We start from the raw sequence: 20,459 nt of genomic DNA, 5'->3' as shown, positions 1-20,459 counted from the left end.
ATCCTCAATCCTGGAGTAGACCAGAATTCTCAATTACCGAGTCAGAGACAAGAGTACTACTAAATGAGCAACATCAGTAATAAAAATCTAAGACAACTCAAAAGTAAAAGGTAAAGTTGCCATAGTGTTACTAGACTATAGGACCGCTCTCTGATTAGAGAGAGATGGTGGTTTTAACCAGAGGGTCATCACGTCTCAAGTGGGGATAGATGACGAGAAGGAAAGTCATTCATGGTAACTCCAGTGGGAATTAAACCCAAACTGTTGGATCACAAACCAGTCGTTCAGCCAACTGAGCTAACTCACACCCTCCACAGCAAATGGCAGCAATCGTTTACTTTTACATTTTCCTCCATAATAATAATCACTATACTGCAGAAATATTCGCTGTAAAGACACTACACAATTTAAGTTTTCTTTTGTTATTTCATGAAAATATCTGCTTATAAATTATGTAGGTCAATGAAAACAGATTTTTGGTTCCATCAATGTTGTTCCAGTGAAATTTATAGGACAATTTTCCAATCAGTAGAAGCTGATAATGGGAAATGGGTCAGAGGAACATAACAGTAACTTTTAAAAAATATAATGGTTGCTCACAATTAAACACCAAAACGTTTGTCAATTTAAGTGCAGGCATGTAGTATAGCTCGGATATGGTAACATTTCATTCATCAGTCAAACTGCTTCTGCCAATTTATAAACTTGATGAAGCAATGTCAGTGTTGGACTGAGGTGGACAAAATCAGAAGTCACGTAATACCAGGTTATAATCCAACAGGCTTATTTTAAATCACAGTTTTTTGGAGCTATGCTCTTGAGTCAGGGGGAGAAGTGCAAGTGTTTTGCACTTCATCTGATGAAGGAGCAGTGCTCCAAAAGTTTGTGATTTAAAATAAACCATTGGACAATAGCCTAGGCTGTCGTGTGACTTGATTTTTTAAATGCACACAGATAGTAAGGCAGCCTTATAACGGAAGGTCAATCTGACTTTTTAAAATGGTGGGACCAGGTAAAAAGTTCTCCTTCTAGCTCGAAGATAGATAAAAACTGAAGCATGTAGAACTGACCCAGAGGCCTTGTCATTACGTACAAAATACATGGAATGTATAAATGTCATAGAAATACGCAGAAATAAAATCCATAAATCTATAATGTCATAAGTGATTATAAGACCATAAAACATAGGAGCAGAAATTAGGCCATTCGGATGATTCAGTCGGGTCCACCATTCCGTCGTGGACGATAAGTTTCTCAACCCCATTCTCCGGCTTTCTCCCCATAACCTTTAATACATTTAACAATCAAGAACTTATTTATCTCTGCTTTAAATGTATTCAATGACCTTGCCTCTGCAGCTTTCTGTGGCAACGAATTCCATAGATTCACCACTTTTTGGCTGAATAAGTTTCTTATCTCTGCTCTAAAGGGTCTTCCCTTGAAGGCTGTGCTCTCAGGTTCTAGTCTCTCCTGCTAATGGAAACATCTTCCCAACATCCACTCTATCCAGGCTGTGTAACTTATTATGTAAGTTTCAATTAGATCCTCCCTCATCCTTCTAAACTCTATCGAGTATAGACCCAGAGTCCTCAAACATTCCTCATACGTTAATACTTTCATTCCTGGGATCATTCTCCTGTGGACCTGCTCCAGGGTCAGGACACCCTTTCTGAGCTACAGGGCCCAAAAATTGCTTGTAATATTCTAAATATGATCTGACCAGAGTCTTGTAAAGCCTCAGAAGTACATTCCTGCTTTTATATTCTAGTCCTCTCGAAATAAATGCCAACATTGTATGTGCTTTCCTAACTACCAACTGAACCTGCAAGTTTACCTTCAAAGAATCCAGGACTAGGCCTCCCAAGTCCCTTTGTACTTCAGATTTCTGAATTTTTACCCCAAATAGAAAATAGTCTATGAACCTACTCTTCCTACCAAGTGGTTAACCTTGCACTTTCCTACAGTTCACATGATTATAATCGTACAATAGAACAAACAAGGCTGTTACTCTTCACTTTTGATGAAGCAAACTAAAGACCATCTGAATCTCAGTATGTGAAATTTCTACCATTGCATTTCTTTATCGTCTTGAAGTAGTTTGTTTTTGATTGTCATTGCACAACTTAAGTAGAGATCCAATATCATGGCAGAAATTCATCATTCAATACATCACTGAATACATGCACAAATTATAAAGATATCCATGATAGTTGAAGTAAAATGCATTAAATCAGTCGAAGTGCAATACTACAGCAAAATAAACAGTTTCTGCTTCTATTCCAAAATTCTTAAAAATTAGAATCCTAAATAAATGACTGCACGATCAGTTTTATCTTCATTGACAGACTCAGTTGGTTATTAGCATCCTGTGCAGCAACATAGAAATATACAAATTAATAACATCTGTAACATTTGAGCGAATTGCGTGCAACCAAGCAAGGCAAAAGGCTACAAATCCTAAGTGCAAGAGGGTAACATGAGCTTGAGTAGCCACCGAGAAATATGATGCAGCTATAATATGCAACTGCATTTTATTCCATTCCTAACAGTTTTGTATTAACATTGAATGTTGTACCTGTAAAGAGATCCAATTAAACGCCAGGTGACCATTTCTTGCTGAAGGAACCAGAGAACACTAGCTGTTTTTGAAAATTTCTGTTGCCCAGGGGTTGCACGGTTTACAATCTTCTGAAGTATATTTACCTGAAACAATTGAACAAATGCTTATTTCTTCTGTTTAAATGTGCATTGTTCATCTCTATCCAACTGCTTCAGTCGAAGTAAAATATACACAAAGTTACGCAAGGCTAGATTTCTCCTTACACATGTCACATTTTTTAGAAATATTTAGTTGGAACATTCAAATCAGTCACAATGTTGCAATTTATCTTTACCCAGTATCTATAGCTATGTATTCCTTGAATAATAATCACCAATTTACAACTGCTTTCTGGAGACCATAAAGAACAAAAATGATAACCATAGTATACTTGCCAATATTCTTAACTAAGAAATCAATTTCTCTTAAAATTACACCCAGGTATTTCATACCACACAGCAATATTGGTAAAATAAAAAGTATAAGAGGCAACTGGTCTTAAGTTACAAGAGCATACAATTTTCGTAACAGTTTGGAACACAAGACAAGCTTCAATAGCATATCAATATTTTTGATTTATATAATTCAATTGGAATTATTAGCAAAGACAAATATTGTAACTTTCTTAAATCTAGGATTTGTTAGCAGTAGCGATACTAGATGATGCACAAAAGCAAAATGTAAAATTAATGGACATATCATTTCTAGAAAACAGATGTCCCACATTTATGGGAAGGCAATTTGCCTCTACTCTTCCAGTTCATTTCACTTTGAGCCCTACATGTTGAGAATATTTCATTAAGTACTTCAGTTTTGTGAAATATTAATGCCAGTTTTTTTTACTTCAAAAGGGTACTGGATAATTAAGACCCTAATTACAAGAAGGAAAGCCCAATCCAATACCAATCCGCAAGTTGATAAAATTTGATCAGCAACCTGCATAGAGGTCTAAAATGAAAGTACTGCTATGACTGGGAAGACCCTTCAATGATCCTGCCTTATATGTTCGTTAAAGTGAGAAATTCATCTGAAAGGTAAGCCTCGATTGTTCACTTCACTCCACAGAATGATGAAAGATTCAGTTAAACGGTTATGAATTCACATATTTTGTCAAATTTGTTTTTAAAACAGCTTAAAAAGGTACCCAAATTCATTAATAATTGCTATTAATAAATTAATTTAATAATAACTACATTTTACTTGTTTGTTTATTCCGTATAAATCTATTTTGTAGTTGTAGCATGTATATGGCTTGAAGTATACTCTTAATTTATTTGCTGAAGAGCTAAGAACTGCGACACACTTTCGCGGAAAAAATTCAATGATGAGGTTTTTTTTTAGGCTCCATCACATAACGCACTAGCTTACCACTTTTTAAAACTGCAAGATGTCTCAAAAGAAGATATTAAATTTTAAATACACACAAATGACAAGCTCTAGAGCACGTGCACGCTTTGTTCCACTAATTATATTTAATCTGCCTATCAGTTAAATTCTTTGAAAAATTAGAAACAAGTATAATTCAGGCTCTTCATAAATTAACTTACTTGACAATAAACAGCATTACAGGTCATACGACTAATAGAGATACACAATATTCTCAGACACAAAAACGAATTAGGTTATTTGATATAATTTATACAGAAGCTTCTACTTTACCAAAAACTAGTTGCAGAAGCCGGGTTTTAAAAATCTTACCTGGTCCATGCAATTGGCTTCATAAGATTTGATCAAATCAAAGATAGCAGTAGATGAATGTGCCAAGAACGCTTCCAAAAACTTTGAAAACAGAACAGCTGAAGCTGTCAAAAAGAAAAGTATAAAACGTGGAATGGAGTTAATGGACTCTGAAATATAATACAATATACAAGCAAATTTAGGTGCAAATTGTATGGTTGCTATAATCAAGTATGTTCAGACTTGCATATTCAATTCTGCTGTCTCAATTTAGTTGCAAAATACTACTGGAGCTTCGAACATTCAATATGTGCCTTGTTTTATAAAAACTGAACTGCTTTTCATTACTTTCAAATGACACTAAGCTGGGTGGCACCATGTGCTGTGAGGAGGATGCTAAGAGGCTACAGGGTGACTTGGACAGGCTGGCAAATGTGGATAAATATGAAGGTATCCACTTTAGTCATAAAAACAGCAAGGCAGATTATTATTTGAATGTGGCAGTTGAGGAAAACTTGAGGTGCAACGAGACCTGGGTGTAATGATGGAACAGTCGCTGAAGGCTGGCATGCAGGTGCAGTAAGTGATGAGAAAAGCTAATTCAAAAAGCTCCCAGATCCCATAATATTAATTTTGTTAGGATTCTTGGTAAAACTGGAGATTATTGGTGAAAAAGTGCTCATAATACTGTCAATGACACTATCTACACTTTCCTAATGATCAAGTGTTGATTCATAAGCTGATTATTGGATCGGTCGGATTGGTCCTGCTACTAGTGTGCAACTGTTTTTAATGGACAGAACGTACTGGGCCAATTTCAAGCATGGTTTGGCAGGTTTGAATACAGTACAGTCTTATATACATCAACCAGGATATTAGCAGAGTCTAGTACATTTAATGCACACAAATTGTTTCTTGATATCTCATTGGAAGAACTGAAAACTAACATCTATGATGCCAGTGACTTCACGAGGAGACTGAGAGGCTCATTCATTCTTAATTTCTCACTGAGGATGTTCACAAACAATTCTGCCTTGTCTCATGCACCCAAATGCTGAGTTCCACCATTACTGAGGACAGTTAGTTAATTAATTGTTCACTACCATGCACAACCAGATTTGGCAGGACTGAAGTGTTTTTACATGATCAGCTTTCTGTGGCTTCACTTAGCTTTTTCATAGCATGTTGCATCTGCTGTTTAGTATGTATATAATCCTGTATTGTAACAGAACCAAATTAATATCTCATTGTTAGTTGCCTGCTACTGCACCTGGTACTCTCCAAATTAAATCATATGTGCTCCCCTAGCTTGACAGGAATGATAGTGAGGATATCCTGAGCAATGAGATTACAGAATAGAGTGGAATACAATTCTGCTGCTGATAAAAGATTGCACATCAATAACTCAGTTTTGAGTTCCTTGGAGATTTTTGAATATATCCCATTCAGCATGATGATACCATCACACTACAGTGTGAAGGGAGGACCTCATCTTGAAAAGGGCAGTGCAATGGCATTCATCCAACACAATCTTGGACGAATGCAGCCCTTCGATAAGGAGATGATGAGGTTAAGTCAGGTTTTCCCTCACCACCTGCCCCAGTCAACATAATAGATGTGTCCTACAGAACTCGAACAGTTCAAGTCAGCAGTGATATAACTGAACCAATCCCACTGATGTACACTAAAGTCCCACACAAGGTACACTGCATGCACTTGCTACCCTCTGCTCTTCCCTGTGGTTGTAACACTGTATTCTGCACACTGTTCTGCTACCCTGATGCATTTTGTATGGTACCATTTGCCTGTAGAGCAAGTAAAAATTTACCCTTCACTGTATCTCGGTACACATGACAACAATAAATCAACCTTGAACTCAAATCTCAAGTGGTGATCAGCATGGAGAAGCACTGATTCTACATTTGGGGGAAGGTGGTAGATGGCAATCAACAGGATTAACCAGTTTCCATGCTCGCTTTTGATGAGTTTTGATGGAGTCAATATTGGGGACTGCAATGGCCATGGCCTACATACAGCAATGTACTGCCACCTTTCCCAATTTTGCCACAAATTCCTAAATGTTGAAGAGGAATTCTGAGGGTTGGTTGAGCAAGGAGTGGCCTTGTCATATCTGGCACCTCGATCTGTGCCAGGTAGTTTGCCAATTTTATTCTGAATTTACCTAACTGGAGTGGTTTGAAGCAACATTGGCTAGCCAATTCAGAAAGCAGTAATGTGGTAATGACATTTCTGGTCTGGAGTCACATACAGGCCTTAAAGAGGTCATTAATAACCAAAATGAGTTTTTATTTAAAATATGGCAGTTTCTTGGTCATTATTATTAAGACTAGCAGTTTATTCCAGATTATTTTTAAAACAATCTACAATTTAAATTTTGCAGATACCATAGTGCAAGCTGAATTCATCTCTGGAGGATTAATTTAGACCTTTACACTTTTAGATTTCTCAGGTTTCAAAATTGTGAAGACTTAAGTTCATCAATGGAACCCACTAAAGACTATTTTCAATTTAATTAGTATCAAGTCAGCATTGTGACATTCCACTTTCCATATTTTTTAATATTGAACTGTTCTCATTGATCGATTCAAGATGGCCGACACGGGGCAACTCCTTGAGAGCTCCCTGCAGCAGACCAATTCTAATAGTTCTTATAACCATTAACAGATCAGCACTTTTTCCAGATAAAGATCTAATTGAAATATGAATGAGGCAGAGCCCAAATCTTTTGTAATAAAGAGGATTTTGAGGCTTTTGCTGCAAGTATACTAAACCTCATTACAAGGATAGCATGACTATTTAGGCTGTAATTTTCCATTGATCATGAAACAGCACCACATATACAGGGTAACTTGGCAAAACAGTAATAATGCATAATCCCAATTGAATTTTAGCAGAAACATTCTCAGAACCTGCCAAGAATCAAAGCATGTCAACTAAGTCACTGAAATGTATCGTACTTGATAAAATGCACAGCTATGATGAAAGTGCCTCGCAAGCATTTCACACTGAGGCACAGTGTGCACACGGTGATTTTGATACACTTATCTCCACTTCAGTAAGTTGAGATGTAATGTTCAAGGTAAGAAATATTGATTATATACTTCACCAATGGTGAACTGACACTGTGAATGTGATTCCACTCAAGACCTCTGCAAATAGATTGAAGATTTATATTACCTGGACCACCCAGCCCCACATGATGCATTAATGATTTCCTACAAGTTTATGATCAAGCCTTTTTCTTACCAGTTAATCCTGGATCATCCTCCCTTAACATAACTGCACTAACAGTCAAGTCTTCTGAAAAGCTTCTTGGTGAATCAGTTGTGACTTTCATGCTAGTCCTCTGCTGAGCGAAAAGAGATGTAGTGTCCTCGGCATCTTCTGCTATATTTTGCTATATAAAATGTTTAAAGAGTCAAAAGACAGAAAGCAATTTTAAAATTATCCTTTTTGGCCATTAATGATAATTCAGAACTTTAACTTCAAATAAAGACTAATTATTATTCCAGTTTCATTTAACAGACCGCAAAAAGGAAGTAAACAGTGTATTTTTCAGTATAGTGAAACCAAATTTAAGATGCCTTCTTTCTCCACTCCACTCTTCCTACAATAGGTTACTATATTGATGTTTTATGGTGATTTTGTATTTATTTTCTTTGCCTCACTTTCCAACATTTCCAATTCAACAAGTTTGGATACCACTTTGTTTAAAACAAAAAGGAAGTAGTATAACTGATATTGCCACAAATTACCGGAAGCATGTCAACATTCAGAGGATAAGCTAAAATAGGACTGATTTCTATCAGTTTGAGACTTACTTATGCCTGGGCTATTAACCAGTGACTTACGTTTCATGATTGATCGCAACCATGTTTATGATGTACCAAATATATCCAAAAACACTGGCTCAAAGTTATCTACAATAATAAGGTGGTTATTAGTGTTTGTCATTTTTCCAGGTTAAATCTGACAGCAGCTTCTGCAATCTGCACAAGTGCAGTTAAACATGGAAATTCATGCATTACTGCCATAGACACCATGATTCTTTACAGGCTATATAATTACAGTTCTTACCAATAAGCTTAACATTCAAATGACTGCCAAGACCTTAACTGGCCCACTAATTCTGGATTTTTAGGGAGGAAAGAGGATGAGATTTGTTCCTTTTCGGAATTACTGACAATGTTAGGACTCATGAATTCTGAGTCAGCTTATAACGACATATTAGTGATTGCTCTGGTCCTAAAACTGATGCTTCATGGGTCAAGGCTCAGTCTATCTCAAGAAAATTCAAGTTGACAATTTAAAAAGATATATATTTTTTGTCTTTTGCTTCTCTCTCTTTCAATGCCATCTGCATTTCCTAATCTTTTTTACTACAACCATTTACATTCTTGATTTATTTCAAAGAGAAACAACGAATAAATCTTGGAATTAATGTTTTATTCTTACCAAATGTGTATCTGGTACAAGGAGAGCTGGTCTAATTGATCCTAAAATTGATGACCCGTCCGACTGCTTTAAAGGACAGATTCGAGTCTGTGGTGTATCTGTAATACAAACCAGAAGTTAACTTCAATAACTAGCATGAATATCAGCTTAATTTGAGAATATCCAAACTTAAGTCAGATCATGATGTGCAACCCTGATTTTATTTGCTCCAAGAGATCAGAATTGAAGGAGGTTGCAAAGATTGGGAGGGGCTGAGGAATAAAAGAATTTGAAAAGAAAGGAAAATCTTTGAAATTTAAGATTTTTTTGAACTGTTATCAAATGTTGTTTAGTGAGTACAGGGCTAATGTATGAAGAGAGCTTAGAGAAAAGTACAACAGTTAGCAAGCTTTGTATGAGCTCAGGTTAACAGACTCTATATTGGGGGAAGCCGAGCACAGTCAGGTCAAGAGGCATATCAAGGTTTCAGCAGATGTGCTGAGACAAGGTTAGAGATAAGTGATGTTACAGAGTGGCAATAAGCAGTTTTACTGGCTCAAAAGTCAGTTATCCTAATTAATACTTACAGAAGTCTTGGAATATAAGAGCTGTAGCTCGAGTAGCTGTTACAAGCTGGAAGCTGGAACTGTCTTTACTGTGCAACAATACTTCTAGAGAATGAGTTAAGCAAAGTTGGATCTGAAAGTTCACAAACAGTCATCACTTCTTTCCAGTAAATCTTTATTGGTACTTGCTCTACATTAGTACAGAACCCCCAAATTAAAATACAGATGATATTTGAACTGTCACTCTTCAAAACTGCTCCATTACCCTTGCTTTGATTCTTCCAAAAGTCGTTGACCATGATGTAATTATTCATTACCTCAAAGGATTCCTTGAGTCTACAGCATAGAAACAAGCCCTCAAATAAAAGCAAAGTGCTACAGATGCTGAAATCTGAAACAAACAGAAAATGGAGAAACTCAGCAGATCTGGCAACATCTGAGGAGAGAAAATTAGTGTTAATATTTGAATCCGACATGAATCCTACTCAGTGTTTCCTGACTTACAGCCATCTTGCTATCTATTTTGCCAACGACATCAATTTCAAAGACTCATGACAAAGATCAGAAAATATCATATAGTATCTTACCCAAGGTCTGTTACAAATCTAATATATTCACTAAATTACCTGATGCTACTCCTTCAAAGGATTCAATTAATTTTCCAAAATGCTGTAATTCTTCTCTTTCTAGGTTGCACACAAATTGCGTCTAAGTAAAAAGTCCATTATTTTTCCGACAAATGTTAACTTTTTTGGTTCCCTTGACTTGCTCCTTTTTTCCTTAACTATGAAAACAGCATGCTCATTACACTGGCAACCTTGTCCACATTTAAACATGTCCTCTTCAACTTTATAAATCATATGTCATTCAATCATACAGATGAGGAGTAGATGTAATGTCATTTCAACAAACTCTCTAAGTCCAACATTCTCTCTTAAAAGTCACTCTCCAGCACTGTGTTCATAGAAATACAGGTCTTTTTATGCAGTTTCTTATGCCATTAACAAAAGAATGCTCTGTTTCTGCAATATTAATAGCTTTATTCATCCTCCAGCCTTTCCCTTTCAAGCTCCTCAAAGCTCTATCCGCTTTCCCACTTTTTTCTTCGATACAAAATTATTTTGTTCATCTTTCATTCAACTTCCTTCAGATCACATGTTCAACATTTAAATCTCCTGTTTTAGTCATAGATACATACAGCATGGAAACAGACCCTTCGATCCAACCTGCCCATGCCGACCAGATATCCCAACCCAATCTAGTCCCATCTGCCAGCACCCGGCCCATATCCCTCCAAACTCTTCCTATTCATATACCCATCCAAATGCCTTTTAAATGTTGCAATTGTACCAGCTTCCTCTGGCAGCTCATTCCATACACGTACCACCTTCTGTGTGAAAATGTTGCCCCTTAAGTCGCTTTTATATCTTTCCCCTCTCACCTTAAACCTATGCCCTCTAGTTCTGGATTCCACGACCCCAGGGAAAAGACTTCGCCTATTTACCTGATCCATGCCCCTAATAATTTTGTGAACCTCTATAAGATCAGCCCTCAGCCTCCAACGCTCCAGGGAAAACAGCCACAGCCTGTTCAGCCTCTTCCTATAGACCCTGGCAACATCCTTGTAAATCTTTTCTGAATGCTTTCAAGTTTCACAATGCAAGAATTGCAAGCAATATTCCAACTGTGGCCTAACCAATGTCCTGTACAACTGTAACATGACCTCCCAACTCCTGTACTCAATACTCTGACCAATAAATGAAAGCATACCAAACGCCTTCTTTACTATCCTATCTACCTGCGACTCCATTTTCAAGGACCTATGAACATGCACTCCAAGGTCTCTTTGCTCAGCAACACTCCATAGGACCTTACCATTAAGTGTATACATCCTGCGAAGATTTGTTTTCCCAAAGTGCAGTACCTTGCATTTATCTGAATTAAACTCCGTCTGCCACTTCTCAGCCCATTGGCCCATCTGGTCAAGATCCTGTTGTAATCAGAGGTAACCCTTTTCTCTGTCCACTGCACCTCCAATTGTGGTGTCATCTGCAAACTTACTAACTGTACCATTTATACTCGCATCCAAATCATTTATGTAAGTGACAAAAGGTAAAGGGCCCAGCGCCGATCCTTGTGGCACTCCACTGGTCACAGGCCTCCAGTCTGAAAAACAACCCTCCACCACCACCCTCTGTCTTCTACCTTTGAGCCAATTCTGTGTCCAAATGGCTCGTTCTCCCTGTATTCCGTGAGATCTAACCTTGCTACTCAATCTCCCATGGGGAACCTTGTCGAACAGCTTACTGAAGTCCATATGGATCACATCTACCGCTCTGCCCTCATCTTTGTTACTTCCTCAAAAAACTCAATCAAGTTTGTGAGACATGATTTCCCATGCATAAAACCATGTTAACTATCCCTCATCAGTCCTTGCCTTTCCAAATACATGTACATCCTCTCCCTCAGGATTCCCTCCAACAACTTGCCCACCACCGACGTCAGGCTCACTAGTCTATAGTTGCTTGGCTTGTCCTTACCATCCTTCTTAAACAGTGGCACCACATTAGCCAACCTACAGTCTTCCAGCACCTCACCTGTGACTATCAATGATACAAATATCTCAGCAACAGGCCCAGCAATCACTTCTCTAGCTTCCCACAGAGTTCTCGGGTACACCAGATCAGGTCCTGGGGATTTATCCACCTTTACCCATTTCAAGACATCCAGCACTTCCTCCTCTGTAATATGGACATTTTGTAAGATGTCACCATCTATTTTGCTACTTTCTATATCTTCCATTTCCTTTTCCACATTAAATACTGATGCAAAATATTCATTTAGTATCTCCTCCATTTTCTGTGGCTCCACACAAAGGCCACCTTGCTGATCTTTGAGAGGCCCTATATTCTCCCTGGTTACCCTTAACGTTTTTCTAAAAACCCTTTGGATTCTCCTTAATTCTATTTGCCAAAGCTATCTCATGTCCCCTTTTTGCCCTCCTGATTTCCCTCTTAAGTATACTCCTACTTCCTTTATACTCTTCAAAGGATTCACTCGATCTATCCTGTCTATACCTTACATCTGCTTCCTTCTTTTCCTTAACAAAACCCTCAATGTCTTTAGTCATCCAGCATTCCCTATACCTACCAGTCTTTCCTTTCACCCTAACAAGAATGTACTTTCACTGGATTCTCATTATCTCATTTCTGAAGGCTTCCCATTTTCCAGCCGTACCTTTACCTGAAAACATCTGCCCCCAATCAGCTTTTGAAAGTTCTTGCCTAATACCATCAAAATGAGCCTTTCTCCAATTTAGAACTTCAACTTTTAGATCTGGTCTACCCTTTTCCATCACTATTTTAAATCTAACAGAATTATGGTCGCTGGCCCAAAAGTACTCCCCACTGACACCTCAGTCATCTGTCCTACCTTATTTCCCCAAGTGTAGGTCAAGTTTTGCACCTTCTCTAGTTGGTAGACATATTGAATCAGAAAATTTTCTTGTACACACTTAATAAATTCCTCTCCATCCAAACCCTTAACACTATGGCAGCCCCAGTCTATGTTTGGAAAGTTAAATTCCCCTATCGTAATCACCCTATTATTCTTATAGATAGTTGAGACCTCCTTACAAATTTGTTTCTCAATTTCCCTCTCACTATTAGGAGGTCTCTAATACGACGGGTTGGACCGAAGGGTCTGTTTCCATGCTGTATATCTCTATGACACTATGACAATCCCAATAAGGTGATCATCCCTTTCCTATTTCTCAGTTCCACCCAAATAACACCCCTGGATGTATTTCCAGGAATATCCTCCCTCAGCACATGGATCAATCCACGTCCACCATCACACTTAAGTAAGCAAATACTTGTTGTTTCTTCTGATTCCTGAAAAACAGCTTCATTTTGAATCTTTCGTGTGGTTACACAACCAGAGGATTTTACCTCCATGAGCCAGAACCTCTCTGTCATGGAGCCAAGAATGTCTTCAAATTTAGTTATGAATTTTCATTGTTGCTGAGTGTATCCAAGAAACTGTCTATTAATTTTTCCTCTTTAATCTCTCCACACAGAACTTGAATATTACCTGCACAAATTTAGTCAAAGTTTTTACCTTGAACTCAGCAGATAAATTTGGGGGGGGGGGGAGGGGAGAGAGAGAGAGAGAGAGAGAGAGAGAGAGAGAGAGAGAGAGAGAGAGAGAGAGAGAGAGAGAAAACACAACAAAGAGAAAACAACTTTCATACTATATTGAGGAGAATGCGAATTGATTGGGAAGTGGACTGTAATTGGTAGAGATATTGCTATGAAGAGTATGCCAGTGGACAAACAGATTTATGAAAGCCCTGATACAAACTACAAATTATAATCAAGCATACTTTGCCACAAGTAAAATCAGACAGATGAAAATTGTGCATTTTAATAACCTTTGCAAAGGTTTGGAAATAAATGTCTAGAATACTGGAAAAGAAAGGTCTTTCAATTCACAGCATGTAAGAGAGGATCGCTCCTGCCCTTGATCATTCCTCTGCCAACTTTTCAAAAAATCCTTTGAACGAGATATTGCCAAGCTCCATGTTCTAAAGGCTTATTCTTGGTGGGTTTCTTTTTGAAATATTGACAATTATCTTCAAGTCCTTCCCTAATAAATGACCCAGGCCATATGCTCTCGTCCTTACAATCTAGATGATAATAATAGTTTCCATACTTCATTTCTTAAAAATGACTATTCCTGAGTCACAAAGATAACTGAGAAAATGTCCAAAAGAATTAAGAAAATAAAAGGAACACAACATTTCACATAGAAAATATAGGTTAAATGTTTCCATTAGAGACCTTTTGGTCAGAATGGTATTAAGCGAAAAGGATACTGTCAATATGTTTTTTTGTAGCATTTCGCCTCAGAGAAGTTCTACTAGTCTCGGAGCTCCGGACTATAGGAGATGGGAAGTCTCCACTTATTTGTCTGAAATAAGATGATCCATAGCTTCAGAAAACAATGCTAAGATATTAAAGATAGCTACAAAACTTCATACTGCTACACAATTCAAACTTATGTTATTGTTCAATAATTGCGTTCTAAAAATAAACTATTGATGTTACCCGCCTTTAAACAGGAAAATGAAGATCAAATTCTAAAGTTCAAAATTTTTTAAAAATCCAAAGCAAATATATTGCACCTCCACTAAAACATTCTTTGGTTTTCAAAAGACCCCAAATGAAACCTTGCTGCTACCTTGTATCTGCTCCCCACCACCATCTCTCCCATTTACCAGGGCAGACACAGATTTTACTCAGTTGCTCAAGAAACACCGTCCATCACCTTCTTTATCCCTTCCCACCACCTGCATCCTATTCCATCTCCGCCTTCCAGCTGCAACCCCTTCACTGCCCCTTCCATCCACGGCACCTCCCGATTCCTGCTCTCTCCCGCAACTCTCCACCTCCTGTTCTCCTCCCCCTCCTCTCCCTCTCCCACTCACCCTCCCCCTCACCCTCCCCCTCCCCTCCCCTCCTCCTCTCCCACTCACCCACCCACCCACCCCCTCCACTCCCACTCACCCTCCCCCTCCACTCCCACCCTCACCCTCCCCCTCTCCCACTCCCCCTCCACTCCCACTCCACTCCCACTCACCCTCACCCTCCACTCCCACTCACCCTCACCCTCCACTCCCCCTCACCCTCCACTCCCACTCACCCTCCACTCCCACTCACCCTCCACTCCCACTCACCCTCCACTCCCACTCACCCTCCACTCCCACTCACCCTCCACTCCCACTCACCCTCCACTCCCACTCACCCTCCACTCCCACTCACTCCCCCTCCCCTCTCCCACTCACCCTCCTCTCCCACTCCCACTCCACCTCTCCCACTCCCCCTCCCCCTCCTCTCCCACTCCCCCTCCCCCTCCTCTCCCACTCACCCTCCTCTCCCACTCACCCTCCTCTCCCACTCACCCTCCTCTCCCACTCACCCTCCTCTCCCACACCCTCCCCCTCCCCCTCCATTCCCCCAACCCCCACTGCCCTTTCTTCTTCTCCTCCCACCATGCTCCTTCCCTGTTTCTTTTTCTCAGTCCATCCCCTTTCCCCATCGTCTCCCATCCTTGTCCCCACTCCTCTTCCTCATCCTCATCTCTCCCCATTCCACACTCTCTCCCTCCCTCTGTTTCTCTCTCTCGCACCGGGCCATGGACATCATTCTGGTTTAACCACATCTCACGTCGACGCTGAAGAAAAAGTCGCTCTCCCTACCGTTCCAATAATTGCATTTTTGACATGGTGAATACAGACAAACTACTGCCTGTTGATCCCTAAAAGCAGCAAAACTAAACCGCCATCTCCATCTGTTCACAGCGCAACCGCCGCCTCCTTCAGCATCAAGAGGCAACGCATTCCCTCCGGAGCTCAGCGCCAAACTGAGCGCCCCCTGTGCCTGGCGACCAAATTGACGTTGACTCCTCAACAAGCATTTCAATGCATGGACCAAGTTGAAAATTACACCTTGACCTCAAGGTTGGAATACAGAGAAGACTCTAACCTCACACATTTAGTGCATTGTCTGAGCTGAGATATCACCTTTCTTTTTATAAAGCCTGAAGTTATCCAGGAATGTGACTTGAAAGAAATCCTCGGATGTAAGTATCAATGAATCGAAACCTGCAACCCATTCTAACCGATTAAAGACTTCACAGCAATCTAGCTTTGTTCAGTACATTGCATCAGTTGTATGGCACTTTAATCTTTTCTTATAAATTTTATGTCCTATGATCCTGCTCCACTAGCTACCTGACGAAGGAGCAGTGCTCTGAAAGCTTGTACTTTCAAATAAATCTGTTGGAATATAACTGAGTGTCTGAGTTTTAACTTTGTCCACCCCACTCCAACACCGGCACTTCCACATCATTCCATAGACCACAAGACCTATGACCATAAGATATAGGAGCAGAAATTAGGCCACTCAGCCCATCAAATCTGCTCAGCCATTCAATCATGGCTGATACGTTTCTTATCCTCATTTCCTGCCTTCTCCAATAACCCTTGATTCTCTTGACAATCAAGAAGCTATCTATCTTTGTATTAAATATACTCAATGATCTGGCCTCCAAAGCCTTCTGTGGCAGTGAATTCTGTAGATTTACCAATCTCTGGCTGAACAAGTTTCTTACGTTCTCCATTCTAAAGGGTCTTCCCTTTACTCTAAGGCTGTGCCCTCGGGTCCTAGTCTCTCCTGTTAATGGAAACATCTTCCAAACTTCCACTCTGTCTAGACTGTTCACTATTCTGAAAGTATCAATTAGGTCCCTCCCTCACCCTTCTAAACTGCATTGAGTATTGATCCAGAGTTCTTGAATATTCCTCATATGTTAAGTCTTTCATTCCTGCGATTATTCTTGTGAACCTCGTCTGGACCTGGTCCAGGACCGATACATCCTTCTTGAGGTATGGGGCCCAAAATTGCTCACAATTCTCTAAGTGTGGTCTGACCAGAGCTTTATAAAGCTTTGATATCCTCATCCTCTTGAAATAAATTCCAAAATTAACCACACCAATACTCAAACCTCTTATTAAAGAAGGCAGGTATTGTTTGGAGGATTGTATAAATGAGTTTATTTGGAAAGTTTGTGTGCTGTGCTCTCTCTGAGACCTCAACTTTGGGTCTGTGTTCCCAATAAAGTCTATTGATGCACATTGTGCCTTCCAAAAACTTTTCCATGTTGGTCAATGACAAGTCAGGGACTCACAAGAGACAGCAGATGTTTTGACCTCTTCAGGGATGCTCTGAGGATATCTCTAAAGAAGAGAGAAATTCCATTTCCATCCTGAGATTCTCATGTCATAATCATGTTACAACTAGAGCAGTTGCTTTGAGAACCTCATGTCAGTCATACAATGATTTCTGCTGCTCAGCCAAGCTGTTTTTGAATTATTAACACCACAGTTCTGGGCATCTTAGCTTGGGAGAGGATGCCACCTGATTTGGAGAATCTTGTGAAGGTACTGCTGGTGGTACTTCTCCAGAGTAAGCAAGAGTGAACACAAACAAACCAATAGAGACTGTGGTTCATCCCAACAATGACAACCAAATGTTGGATGATGACCAATGTCTAATTTACAATAAATGATGGTTTTCTGCATTTAGCTCTTATCTCTTCAAACTGAAGTCAAAGGCTCTGTGGGACTTGTAGCACTTGACATGCCCAGCTATGTCATGGACAATGACAGTTTTCTTCTCTCTACTGTCCTAATCTTTCTTCTTGTAAGAACTGGATCCATTCTTCCAGTTCCTCAGCATCTATCACATCATGTAATTGTCTGCTCCAGTTGTGCAGAACACAGCACATCTGGGTGATGCGGCACACTCTATTAGGACTATTCTGCAGGGTTCTACCCCATTCCTCCCAAGACCAGTCCAAGCAGCGGAATCCCATCTTGAACAACCCTATCAACAGTTCCACTATGGCCACGATTGAAGTTTTGAACCTGTGCTCCACATCAGTCAGGAGTTTAGGTAAAGGTGCCATAAGCAAAAGTCACAGTGGTTATCACTATCCCCCAGTAATCAACCTTGTAATGTACCTGGAATTCAAACATACCAAGTTCATGAGAGTGCTCCAGGATGTAAGAATGATGGCACCTACCAAAGTAGGGGATAAGTACCTGTAGAAGTGGTAACAATAATCAGAAATAACCTGAACGTTAACCGAGTGGAAGTCCTTCTTGTTGATGAATTCCAAAATATTGTGACATGACCCTCTAAGTGCCATGTGTGTGTAGTCACAGACACACATGGGAAAGCTGCTGTGTTCCCATATTGTACTGTCAAGGCTGCAGCGCCAATCTCATCACAGGGGGAAAAAAGTGAACCAAATGAATTGGCATCAGTCAATGTTGTGAAGTATTTGTGGCTGCATGACTGAGAGATCTCACACAGGTCACACAGAAATTCAATTTGACTGTCACTTTCACAGCCACCAGGAGAAGATGGCCTTCTGCAGCCCTCAGGTCTCACTATCAGTGAATCCAGAACATACCAAGCCTCACTCATCCACATGAAAAGATGTTGAGGCCTAGAAAAGATGCATCCTAATGGGGTTCTGTTTCTACAACCTCTCACTGAGTTGGATGCTGCAGGGGTCTGCTACTGTTTCTGGATTTGCTGTTGGTCCTAGTCCTTGTGCATCCTGCTTCAATTTCTTAGGAACATAGCCACAGTGACCAAACTCTACTAGCAACACAGCCCAGGACCACTCAGTGGAAATGACCTAGGTTGAGAACACAAGATCCATTTATGACATACTCTGCAAATAAAAACTGAACACACTTCCTCACCTGGTGAGACATGCTGCATCCCAATTATTTGTTCAGCTTCAGCCTCAACTTGGTGAAAGATGGCTCGGTGACCACATTACATGAAAAGGGACCACCTGGTGTGCTCCGACACTCTTCCTACCCAGATCCACGTTGTCTATTCAACTTTTCATTGTACTCAATACAGACAATTATTAAACTTATATGATAAATGTTGGGCCTGCACCTCCCACAAGACTTTTGGAAAATACATTCGCTGTAATACTTCTGTTCGCTGAACAAACCTCCAAGGTCTGTGAGTGGCAGCGACTTCCAAAACCAGAAGTGAGTATGTCTCCAGAAATGAGTGTTTCAGCACAGTAATCTGCATGCACTGACCCTGTACATGGTAGCCTGGTCACACAACTTAGTAGGAAAGTTGCTTGGAAGTTGCACAATTAATGGTTCACCTTGGGCAACGTTGAACTCTATTTCAAGTCATTACTGCTGATTTCTGCATCACTGGGATGTCAAGATTCCATTTGCAAGGACCAATGGCAAGGTGCAAATCACTTTTCACCAGCATTTGAAGCCCAAGCATGTTCATTTCTCAGATGTTGCATTAGTCAAAGAAGCAATTGCAAATTAAATGCAGCTGGAGTTTGTAATCACCACCTTTATGTATTTGTCATTTTCAGTACTGGTGTCCAGGAGACATGAACTCTGTTCTTTCATCCATCAAACTGACATTACTCCACCCATCTTGCACCATGTCCCAGTCACTTTGCAGCTTCATTTCACATCTAGAAAATGGCAAGTGGATAGCAGGAACTGCAGCTCATCACCATCAGCACCCAGCTTTGCCTGTCTGCCAGGTACCCATCTTACCATACCCCCAGAGCTCCCATTGTCTCCTTTAACATCACACTACCCCAACAAGTTACCACCAATCGTCAACACCTTCCCCCCAACCCCCCACCAATCTGGAGATCCAAAACATTGAATTTCAACTCCAACTATCCCCTGTCTCCTGCGCACTGATATTATACCTTAATGATGCCCAACAATCTCCTTTGTATTGCCACTCTGGAGGCCACAGTGCTGACCACCTCCAACAACCTCCCCATCTGTTGCTTATCATGCCCTTTGAAGCATTTGGGCACATTCCTCATATGTCTTGAGATCACACTCCAGCTATGACTGTCTTTGTCCCCACCTCTTCAAATGCATCTCGCAGCCTTCACTTGCCCCCACCTCAGTTGGATTCACCATTTAAATATAGTGGCTAAACGAGCATGTCAGAGGCTAGGGATCTTGCAACGAGTAACTCAACTCTTGACTCCCCAAAGCTTCTTCACCATCTACAAAGCACAAGTCAGGTGTGTGATGGAATCCACTTGCCTGGATGAGTGCAGCTTCAATGACACTCAAGAAGCTTGGTATCATCCAGGACAAAGCAGCACACTTGATTTGAACCACATCTACAAACATTTACTCCTTCCACCACTGACGTTCAGTAGCAGCAATATGTACTATCTACAAGATGCAAGGCTGAAAATCACCAGGACTTCTAAAACAGCACCTTCCAAACCCATGACTACTTCCATCCAGAAGGACAAAGGCAGCAGGTACATAGGAACAACACAACCTGCAAGTTGACGTCCAAGCTACCCATCATCCTGACTTGGAAATATATTGCTGCTTCTTCAGAGTCTCTGGGTCAAGATCCTATGATTCCTGATGAAGGGCTTTTGCCCGAAACATTGATTTTCCTGCTTCTCAGATGCTGCCTGACCTGTTGTGCTTTTCCAACACCACTCTAATCTAGACCAAGATCCTACAATACTTGCCCTAACAGTATTGTGGG

At 40.2% G+C, this 20,459-nt stretch overlaps 1 protein-coding gene across 2 annotated transcripts in view; it reads right to left on the bottom strand.

Moving 5' to 3' along the window:
* The window catches only part of nup107 (nucleoporin 107), a 52,815-nt gene extending 37,142 nt beyond the window's left edge, over positions 1–15,673 (bottom strand). The window contains exons 1-7 of one of the 2 annotated variants that reach the window (XM_060839786.1): positions 15,557–15,673; positions 14,174–14,268; positions 9,319–9,402; positions 8,753–8,850; positions 7,544–7,694; positions 4,298–4,401; positions 2,576–2,703 (exon numbers count right to left, since the gene is read on the bottom strand). In XM_060839786.1, coding sequence (XP_060695769.1) covers positions 2,576–2,703; positions 4,298–4,401; positions 7,544–7,694; positions 8,753–8,850; positions 9,319–9,402; positions 14,174–14,268; positions 15,557–15,582 — 686 coding nt within the window. In that variant the 5' untranslated portion in view covers positions 15,583–15,673. The remainder of the gene's footprint in view (positions 1–2,575; positions 2,704–4,297; positions 4,402–7,543; positions 7,695–8,752; positions 8,851–9,318; positions 9,403–14,173; positions 14,269–15,556) is intronic. The other variant, XM_060839787.1, reaches the window with a different exon arrangement.
* Positions 15,674–20,459: the final 4,786 nt, after the last annotated feature.

Source organism: Hemiscyllium ocellatum, chromosome 19, assembly GCF_020745735.1.
Source record: "Hemiscyllium ocellatum isolate sHemOce1 chromosome 19, sHemOce1.pat.X.cur, whole genome shotgun sequence".
Classification (NCBI taxonomy): Eukaryota; Metazoa; Chordata; class Chondrichthyes; order Orectolobiformes; family Hemiscylliidae; genus Hemiscyllium; species Hemiscyllium ocellatum.
Note: the sequence above shows the minus strand (reverse complement) of the source record. Positions and strands in the feature narration are given on the sequence as shown.